This window comes from Equus quagga, unplaced genomic scaffold (genome assembly GCF_021613505.1).
Source record: "Equus quagga isolate Etosha38 unplaced genomic scaffold, UCLA_HA_Equagga_1.0 202625_RagTag, whole genome shotgun sequence".
Taxonomy (NCBI): domain Eukaryota; kingdom Metazoa; phylum Chordata; class Mammalia; order Perissodactyla; family Equidae; genus Equus; species Equus quagga.
This window is the reverse complement of record NW_025798601.1, coordinates 1-10,780: the sequence shown is the minus strand read 5'-3', so window position 1 is coordinate 10,780 and position 10,780 is coordinate 1. Positions and strand designations below refer to the sequence as shown.

Here is a 10,780-nt window from a genome sequence, read left to right as displayed (position 1 = left end):
GAAAGCAAAATACTTTGAAAGAAACCCCAGAAAAGAAAGAAGAATCCCAAGAGAGGGACCATGGAGTTGTGCTGGAGTGAATGCAGCTGAGGAGAGCTCCCAAAGGGCTTCCAACTGGGATTCAAATCACAGCTACATTGATTACATGTGATATCAGAGCCTATTGAGTCTTCATGTCTCATTCTTTGTTCAACATTGAATTATAATTTTCATAGAGGTTCTCTGACCACACATTTCACAAGTTTCACCATTCCATTTTCCCAAATGCCCCCTGCCAAGTGTTAAGTCCTCAACCTCTTCACGTAATTTTAACTTTTTCATTTCATTAATTACTTTGAGTCTCAATTTTGAACCATATCTAAGTTTTCTACATCAGCATCAAGGTTAAAGTCTCAAAAGGCTGAAAAGCCTCCAGAGCCAAGAGGAAAATGAAATTCTTGGCAGCACTCTGATGTTTCATCTGTTAATTTTATACATAAAGTAGATCATACAAAAAGAATTTATTAAAATGGTTTTTGTGCTGAGATAAAAGCTATATTTTTATAGACCTGTACTAATTTTCAGTAAGCCTCTGATTTGTTTTAATTATTAAGTGTATTTCATTAAGTGAAAAAATTGAACGTTGAAACACGTATTTTGCTATAGCCAACAATTCTTTCCAAGGTAACAACGCAGTTTCAAAATAAAGAAAGGTATTTCGATTTCACTCCTACCAAAAATATGAAAACACTTGCAGTCAAAGGTTAATCATGAAAAAACTATAAATTTGACTTCTAGCAATTTGAAGAGATTGGGTGGCTTATAATTAAAGGTGAAGGAGATAGCCTAAGAGAACTAGAATTCACCTAGTGCTAGAGATAAGAGGAACTTTACAAAGAATAACTGAAAATGAAGAGATTTTTGGCTGGCTTAGAGGACAATAAAACCAATGCTCAAGTATGTAGGAACAGTCAGAAGCCAACTTTGTATCTTTTCATTCACAAAAACATGTTTTACATTATTCCAGGGATGAAATCATAAACACAGTTCATACCTTCACTGGCATTGATGTTTTTTTTCCTGCATCTCTTTTTCCTGAGTCTCAATTTGTCTCCTCTCATGGCATTGGGTTTGTTTATATATTTGTGTCCCCACAGAATCTGCTGTTTGCAAATCCACTTGCAAAATAGGGAAACAGGAATTTACATGACAATGGATTTGGGGAAAAGAGAGAGTGAAAAGGGATTGAGGAAAGAAGGAGTAGAGAGGAAGGAAGGTGGAAGTAAGAGGAGCCAGTGAAGGAGAGAAGATAAATGTGAAGAGGAAGAAAAGAGAGAAATCCATTGTTGATGTCTCAACTGTCACAGTGCTCTGTGCCCCACATCCAGGAGATTTTCCCTGTTTGTCAGTTCTCTAACCACACACTAAGTTCTTCTCTTAAAATCCTAATTACCCAATTTAATTCTAACAGTGAATCTCTGACATAGGTATCATTTTTATTATTCCCATTTTGTAGATAAGGAAATTAAGACTCAAGAATTCAAGCCATTTGACACAATTGAAACAGGTAATAACTAGAGGAGCCAAAATCTATCCAAGAACTAGCTTCTGGTTTGGATATGTACAGTACATTCCAATCTGGAGCTCACTTCAGACAACAATTTTCCTGCAATTTCCCTTATGGCTTCCAGCTGAGAGGACCATTGTCTACATATCAAGTAAGCATCCTGGTGTTTGGACAGAGAATTTTGACAGTTTGTACTTAGAAAAATGAGTAACAATTTAACAGTAATTTTATACTGGTTGGCTCTAATAATATAAAGTAAGAAAAGTAGAATGGAGGAAAAAAGGAAAGGGTCCTACCCTGTGGCCAGGTGGTTAGGTTCAGTGCACTTTGCTTCAGTGGCCCAGGTTCATGGGTTTGGATCCCAGGCATGTACCTATATCACGTGACAGCCATGCTGTGGTGGTGATCCACATACAAATTAGAAAAAGAGTGGCACAGATGTTAGCTCAGGGCTAAGTTTCCTCAAGCAAAAAAAATAAAAAGAGGAAGATTGGCCATAGATATTACCTCAGGGTGAAACTTCCTCAGCAAAATTAAAATAAAATAACAGGAAGGAGAGAGTAAGAGAAGGAGCCTAGGAAGGAGAACATTAACGTGAAGAGGAAGAAAAAACTCAGGAAAAAACAGTTGTGAAGATTTACCCCTATGTTTTCTCCTAAGAGTTTGATAGTTTTAACACTTACATTTAAATCTTTCCGCCATTTTGAGTTAATTTTCTATATGGTGTGAGGTGAGAGTCCAACCTCATTCTTTTACTTGTGGATATCTAATTGACCCAGCACATTTGTTGAAAATACTCTTCATTACTTATTAAGTGGTTCTGGCACCCTGTTTGGAAATCGATTAACCATGGACACATGAGTTGAATTGATTCTCAATTCCCTTCCACTGAACTACTTATCTATCTGTATATCAGCACACACTATCTTGAACTATTGCTTTGAACTAGGTTTTAAAATTAGGAAGTGTCAGTCTTCCAACTTTGTCTTTTTTTAAAAAAATGTTTTGGCAATTCTGGATCCCTTGTAATTCCATACGAATTTTAGAATCAGCTTGTCAATTTCTACAAAGAAGCCACCTGAGCTTCTGTTAGGGATTATGTTCAATGAATACATCAATTTGGGGAGTTTTGCCATCTTAACAATATTATGTTCTCGATAAAGAACATAGCATGTTTTTCTGTTTATTTAGGTTTTCTTTCATTTTTTCAACAATATTTTATAGTTATAAAACTATACATTTTGCTCCACTTTTGGTAAATTTAATCCTAAATATTTTATATTTTGATTCTATTAATGGAATTTTCTTAAATTATTTTTTGTATTGTTCACTGCTAGTGTATAGATATACAATTTGTATATGTTAATCTTATGCAATGTCATTGAGCTTGTTTATCATTTCAACAAACTATTGATACACAAAACAATGTGGATAAAGTTCAAAAACCTTATGCTGCCTGAAAATAATCTTACGGAAGAGAGGCAGAGTATTTGACTCCATTTCTATGGAAATCTAGAATTAAGCCATGGTAAAAATAATAATAATAATAATAATAATCAGCACAATAGGTGCATCTGTAGGATACAAACTAAGTCGGAAAAGACTGGGTGATAGGGAAACTTTATGAAGGGATAGCAATGTTCTATATTATGCTGGGTGCTTGAGTTACAAAGGTGTATTCATTTGTCAGTACCTAATAAATGCACACATAAGATTAGCATATTACTTTAAGTAGGTTTTACATAGAGAAAAATGTGAAAAGTATTGGCCTCTAGTTATCAGTAGATTGGCAGAAGTATTTAGAGGGAAATATGCTATTGTCTGCAATTGATGGAAGGAAAATGTTCTTCAGTGGATGTTGTAGGCATAATTATGGTGCCATAAAGGTGTCTATATCCTAACCCCAGAAAATGAGAATATGTTAGTTTACATGGCAAAGAGGGATTAAGATTGCAGATGAAATTAAGATTTCTACTCAGCTGACATTAAAACAATGAGATCATCTTGGCTTATTTAGTTAGGCCCAATATAATTACAAACATTCCTAAAAGTAGAAGAGGGAATCTGAAGAGTGTCAGTTGAAGCCGTGACTAGAAAAGGAAGATACAGGGAGGTGTAATATCACCAATTTTGAATATGGAGGAAGGAAGCCACAAGCCAAAGAATCTGAGTGGCCACTGGAAGCTGGAAAATCCAGGGAAATGGATTTTCCGTTAGAACATACAGAACAAAGCCCCATCCCTTGAATTTAGCTCAGTGAGACACATATTGGACTTCTGACTTCCAGAATTGTAAGATAAAAAAATTTGTATTGCTTTTAACCACTAAGTTTGTAGTAATTGGTAACAGCAGCAATAGAAAACTAAACCAGTATGTTGTTTAACATAATAGTGAGAAAGACAATTCTTACCTCAACCCCTTTGTAACCTGGAGCCATACGTTCTGGCTCGTATTTTTAAGGCATATTTCTCATTCTGTAGGACAGCAATCTAAACTTGCACGTGTTGTCTGTCAACTGGCACCATAACCAAGCATTCAACAGGCCAGATGGAAGGGGTCAAACATAACCAACCTGCTGCCAGGTGAACAGCTGGACTCCTTGGGAGTGGTGCTGTCCCAGGGTCAAATCAAAAGATTTCATTGGCGTATTGGCACTCAGCAATGGTGGTAGCCAAATCAATTTTAGTGAGGAGACGTCCAGAGAAGACTTAATCTGGAGAATTTTCAGTATCAGAGGCAATATAAATAGAAGAAGGGGAAAATGGTTCAACAGACATTCACGAGTGTGCTACATACATTCCCAAGATTGAAATACCCTAATTTAAAAAATTCTTACTTCTGGGGCCGGCCCAGTGGCATAGTGGTTGGGTTTGTATGATCCACTTTGGTGGCCCGGTGTTCATGGTTTCAGATCCCAGGAGCAGACCTAGCACCACTCATCAAGCTAAACTGTGGTGGCATCCCACATAAAGTAGAAGAAGACTGATGCAAGTGTTAGCTCAGCAATAAGCTTCCTCAAGCAAAAAGAGGAAGACTGGCAACAGATGTTAGCTCAGGGCCAATCTTCCTCACACACACAAAAAAATCCTTACTTCTTCACAACTACGGAAGCCAGTTCTTGCCAATTAGCTCCCAGTAGGCTGTCATTTGTGGATTCTTTAAGATATTTAATGGAATAGATTCCTGAAAGGGAAGAGCTACTGGCTAGGGGTGGTTTTCAGGTATCTTCTGAGTTGACAAGATCAGGCTCATATGTAGGGGTAGGTACCATGGGAGGCATCCTGTTTATCAGGTCCAAGTCACAGGACAATAGAAGCTTTTCAACCATCAGTGTCACTGTTTCAAATCTTTACATCATCTGTAGACTACAGACATCATCTCTTTCAATTGGTGAGAACTTGGATAGCAAAACTACTCTTTATTACCCATTCAAGGAGTTTCAAATGCTTTCAGCTGTTGATTACAAAAACTGAATTCAAAGAGCATAGAATTTATTTGAAAAGATTTTTACTTATAAATGCAAGAATGGTGAGTGGTGGAAGGATAAGGAATATATTTGTTTTTTTTTTTTTAAATAGATGTTCCTATCTTAGTCAATCCATATTTATTTTTTAAGGCTGAAAATTTTCTTGAGAATTATATGTGAGTCTAGGATACAATGAATATAAACTGAAAATTTGCTTAGTACATTGCCCATTCATTTGCAGAATAGCTCCTCATATTACAGTGTTTATTATTAAAAACAGATTGGTTCAGGACCACCGACGTCTTCCAGTCATCAGTTTTCCCATGGTCTTTTTAACCTCCTTATTCCTCAGACTATAGATGAGAGGGTTCAACATGGGGATCATGACTGTGTAGAACACAGACACCACTTTGTTTTGTTCAGTTGAGTAGCTGGACTTAGGCATTACATAAATGAATGTAATGGTCCCATAGAACAGAGTGACCACTGTGAGGTGGGAGGTACAGGTGGAGAAGGCTTGTGCTGCCCCTCAGTAGAGTGCATCTTCAGGATTGAGAAAAGTATGGAGACATAAGAGAGAGCAATGATAAACACAGTGACCACAATGATGGATCCAGAAAAGATGGCTGGAATTATTTCAGAAGTAAAATCATGAGAACAAAAAGTTTCAAAAGTGGTGAACAGTCACAGAAAAAGTGATTGACTTTATTTGGTCCACAGAAGGACAGACTCAATAAACAGCTAGTAAATGTCCAAGCATTTACGCATCCACCCAGGTAGGATATTCCCACTAAGAGAATGCAGATTCTGGGGGACATGTGAGTGGAGTAGACCACCGGCAAGCAGTTGGCCACATAGCAGTCATAGGGCATGACAGGCAGCAGGAAGTACTCAGCTGTCCCAAATGTGACTACAGAACACAGTTGAGCTATACAATCAACAACAGGCAGAGAGGTTCCTTCCCTGAGGAAGCCGATGAGCATGACAGGTGTGACTGATGAGGTAAGACAAAAGCATTAAAAATAACTATAACTAATAAGGTATGCTAATGATTACACTATATAAAAAGATTAAAATAGTAACATCAATGACATAAAGTGTGGAGAAGTTAAAATATACAGTTTAAGTTTGTATGAGCTTAAAATAGACTATTATAACTATAAGATTTTTGTATGTAAACCTCATGGTAACTACAAAGGAAACACCTATAGAAGATATATAAAAGAAAAAGAGGATGGAATCATAGCATATCAGCACAAAAATCAGCAAATTACAAAGAAAGTCTGCAAAAGAGGGAAAGATGGACAAAAGTATAAGTCAGATAACAATTAACAAAATGGAAATAGTAAGTCTTTACATATCAATAGTTACTTTAAATAAAAATGAATTAAACTCCCCTCACTTAAAAGACATAAGAGTAGCTGAATGAAATAAAAAGCAAGATGAAGCAATATGTCGCCACATTCAATATCACTATCAGCAAAATGTAAATCAAAACTACAATGAGATATCTCCTCACTCCTGTCAGAATGGTTATAATTAACAAGATAGGAAACAAGAAGTGTTGGAAAGGATGTGGAGATGAGGAAACTCTCAAACACTGCTGGTGGAAGTGCAAGCTGGTGCAGCCACTATGGAAAAACAGTATGGAGATTCCTCAAAAAATTAAGAATAGAACTACCATACAATGCAACAGTTCCACAGCTGGATATTTATCCAAAGAACATGAAAATACAAGTGTGTAAAGATACATGCACGCCTATGTTCATTGCAGGATTATTCACAATAGCCAAGACTTGGAAACAAACGAGGTGCCCATCAAGGGATGAATGGATAAAGAAGATGTGGTACATGTACACAATGGATTACTACTCAGCCATGAGAAATGATGAAATTCAGACATTTTGACAACATGGATGGACCTTGAGTGTATTATGCTAAGTGAAAGAAAGCAAAGGGAGAAAGTCAAATATCTTATGATCTCATTTATAAGTAGAAGATAAAAACAACAACAAACAATCACATGGAGACAGAGATTGGATTGGTGGTTACCAGAGGGGAAGGGCAGAGGGAGGAGGGCGAAAGGGGTGATTAGGCACATGTGTGTGGTAATGGATTGTAATTAGTCTTTGGATGGTGAAAATGATGTAATGTACAAAGAAATCGAAAGATAATGATGTACACCTGAAATTTATGTAATGTTATAAACCACTGTTACCACAATAAAAAGTAAATTTTAAAAATTAAAAAAAGAAATCTCAGAAGGAAAAAAAAGTTTATTTTAAATGTGCCATCTTTAAAAAATAAATATTGACTTTAAATGGCTTGAAGAAAAAGATATGAATAAAATTTTAGGAAGGATTTTTGTCAGATTAAGTAATTCTTCCTATTAATCAAATTTTGTTACTAATTATAAATTTATTTTAATTTTACTGAAGGTTATGAACTCTGGCCCTGAAATTTACCATTTGACACTGAAAATCCATCCCCTACATTTACCAAGAAGCTCCACACTGGCAAGTGACATATGGACTGAAATATTTAGATCAAAACACTCAATTTCCTTTTATTATTACATTTATGGTACATTATTATATCAAATCCTACCAAAAACTAGGCTTCACTAAGAAAATATATTTCTAGCAAGCTGTCTCTTCAGAGCCCCCTTAATCTCATTGTTCCTGACACTGTAGATGAGGGGGTTCAACATGGGGATCACTACCATGTAGAACACGGACACCACCTTGTTCTGGTCAGTTGAGTAGCAGGACTTGGGTGTGGCATAAACGAATGTGATGGTCGCAAAGTACAGAGTGACTGTTGTGAGGTGTGAGGCACAGGTGGAGAAGGCCTTGTGGTGCCCCTCAGTGGAGCGCATCTTCAGGATGGTGATGAGGATGCAGATGTAGGAGACGGCTATGACAAACACTGTGACCACAATGACAGAGCCAGCAACAAATGAGGGAACAACTGCAGAGATACTGACATCAGAACAGGACAGTTCAACTAAAGGAGCAAAATCACAGAAAAAATGATTAACTTGATTTGGTCCACAGAAGAAGAAAGTAAAGAAGGATATAGTAACGGTGCAAGCATTGAGAAAACCACCTCCATAAGCCACTTTGAGCAATTTAACGCAAACTTCTGTGGACATTTTAGTGGGATAAATCAATGGGCTGCAGATTGCCATAAAGCGATCATATGCCATAGCAGCCAGAAGGAAGCATTCAACTGTTCCAAAAAAAGCAACAGAACCAAGCTGGATGCCACATCCAAAATAGGAGATGGTGTTTCTCTCCACCAGGAAGTTTACAAGTATATTGGGTGTGACAGATGATGATAAGCCCGTGTCAGCAAAAGCCAAGTGGCTCAGAAAAAAATACATAGGATGACGGAGCTGAGAAGAGATTCTAATAAGAATGATTGTGCTGAGATTGCCAGTTATGGTCACCAGGTACATAAACAAGATGGTCATGAAGAGGATGATTTGAAGGAGTGGGTCGTCAGTTAAGCCCAATAAAATGAACCCTGTCACTTGAGTGTGGTTTCCATCTCCCAGGGCGTCCATGTCACAACACAGCTTCTATCAAAACAAACCTGTGATGAGACATTACATTAAAGAAGTTGTAAATGTGGTGATTTCATTTTCATTGATACACATAGAGGTTATTAAAAAAATAAATTGTTCAAGCTAAGTTTGGATCTTTTTTCACTTCAGAGTCCAGAGTTTACATATTCATGTGTAATGAATCTTCTATATTTTAAAAGTTGTTTTCAGCAGAAACATGAGAAAATCTACTTTAAATAATGTATATTTATTTTTCTTTATATTATACATCTAAAAATGGACTTAAATTGGCTTTAAAGCTAAAGATGAAAACCATAAGCATTATGAGAATAACAAAACTGATTGATGGATTAAAAATGATAAAAGTGTATAAATATAGAATTATTCAATGGAGATTTGAGTAATAACCAAGAGTTATTGAATTCTTACTAAATTGTATGGGCACAGGCTGAAGAGTTTTATATTTAGAGTTCTATTTTAATTTCCATGAAATAATATTAACTAATTTAATGTTATATATACGTGAAGAAACTGACTTTGACAATGTTACATAATTTATGTAAATTTACATAGTAAGTTGCAGAATCAAGATGTGAATCCCAGGTAGTTTGAATCCACTCCATTCCTTTAGTAACTGTCCTATAAACGAAATTGAATAATATGAGGTCAAGTCTCTTGGAAATTGGTGGATAATAAATGACCCTTTCTACTTTCTTGCAGCTATGTATAAAAGAGGTGCCTAGTAAACCACAAGTTTCAATTTATGTCAGTTAAAGAAGACCATTCTTTAAGGGGAAACACAATTTTCCTAATTGGACAAACAAGAAATAGAAAGGAACAGAAATAGAAAGGAATTGAAATTAGGGTTCTGAATGGAGCTACCTATCGTAAATTTATTATAGATTTTTAATATTGACAATTAAAATATTGTTTTGTAAAGTAGTTTGAAATATCAATGTAATTACAATGCAAAACATTGAATGTTTAATATCTAGGACATAATGCACATTTATTCAAAAATTCAAAACATTTCCTAATGTAACAATCTAACAATGTGATAGTTTTCTGATTGGGGTAACATAGAACAAAATAATATTAGTTTCAACAAAATATACAACTGAATAACTTTCCAGGATAAAAAGTTAAGAAGTTTACCCTGGGGATAGCCCTGTGGCAGAGAGGTTAAGTTCACATGCTCCACTTTGGCAGCCTAGGGTTTGGCAGTTAGGATCTAGGGCATGGACCTTTACACTGCTCATCAAGACATGCTGTGGCAGCATATGACATAGAAGAACTAGAATGACTTACAACTAAGATATACAGCTATATGTTGGGACTGTGGAGAGTAAAAAAAGAGGAGGATTGGAAACAGATGTTAGCTCAGGGCCAATCTTCCACACCAAAAAAATTTTTTTTAAAAAGAAGCTTACCCTGGTTCACCCAGAAAGTGGCCAGGTTGAGTCTCACCTCCAAGTTTTCTGACTTTATATTCTCGACTTTGTCCAAAGTATCTGGTTGCCTGTAAACTACAGCATTCAGAACAATAAACAAAGAAAGTCTTTCCCCATGATGTTTACTAACACTAAGTCTCCAAAACATCTCAAAGTTAGTGAATTTATTAACTCTGTGGCTGAGCACCAAGTTTAGATAGTGTTGAAAGACCATGTGAGTTTTTGCTCTTCTGGGTGGAAAAATGAGGAATCCTATCTTCAACTGTGCTTCTTTTAACACACTCAATAGACTATAGAAAGTTAGGCTAATTCAGCTAGGGTTACTCACTAGGGTTACAGCTAGGGTATACATCTGCCTTGTTTCTCAACTATGGCTGTGAGTACAGACAAAAATGTAGAGAATAAAGTCTTCTCAAATGGTAAATGAACATCAATATCTCAGATTAACTCACAATAGCCAAAATCTTACCTCTTGAAATAAGAATTCATTCATCTTGCACCAACAAATTCAAAGTCATTGTTGTTATATTGCAGCCACATTACCCTATAACTGTTTGGCTTTGAGGATAATTCTCTGAAGATTCTAGAGACTCAAATGTGAATTCAAAATTGCATGGGCTCATTATCACATTCTCAAGTGAATATTGAGCAGTTCACCTCACACAAAAATAACTGATCTTTAAGGGTTCTGTCAATTCTCAAGTGATCAGTAATTTTTCCTTTCTTCTAAATGTTGATACCCTTTCATT

The 10,780-nt window shown here is 36.1% G+C and overlaps 1 protein-coding gene and 1 pseudogene across 1 annotated transcript; both read right to left on the bottom strand.

Annotated features, from left to right (window-relative positions):
- Positions 1-5,298: 5,298 nt before the first annotated feature.
- LOC124233434 (olfactory receptor 5P3-like) lies at positions 5,299-6,010 on the bottom strand (annotated as a pseudogene).
- Positions 6,011-7,635: 1,625 nt separating this feature from the next.
- On the bottom strand, positions 7,636-8,580 carry LOC124233436 (olfactory receptor 502-like). The gene has a single exon (XM_046650540.1). It carries the CDS (start codon positions 8,578-8,580, stop codon positions 7,636-7,638), a length of 945 nt encoding a protein of 314 aa, XP_046506496.1.
- Between the last annotated feature and the right edge of the window lie 2,200 nt (positions 8,581-10,780).

Bases quoted from the DNA above. Each gene is read 5' to 3' on its own strand.
- LOC124233436 (XM_046650540.1), bottom strand. From the start codon at position 8,580: ATGGACGCCCTGGGAGATGGAAACCACACTCAAGTGACAGGGTTCATT.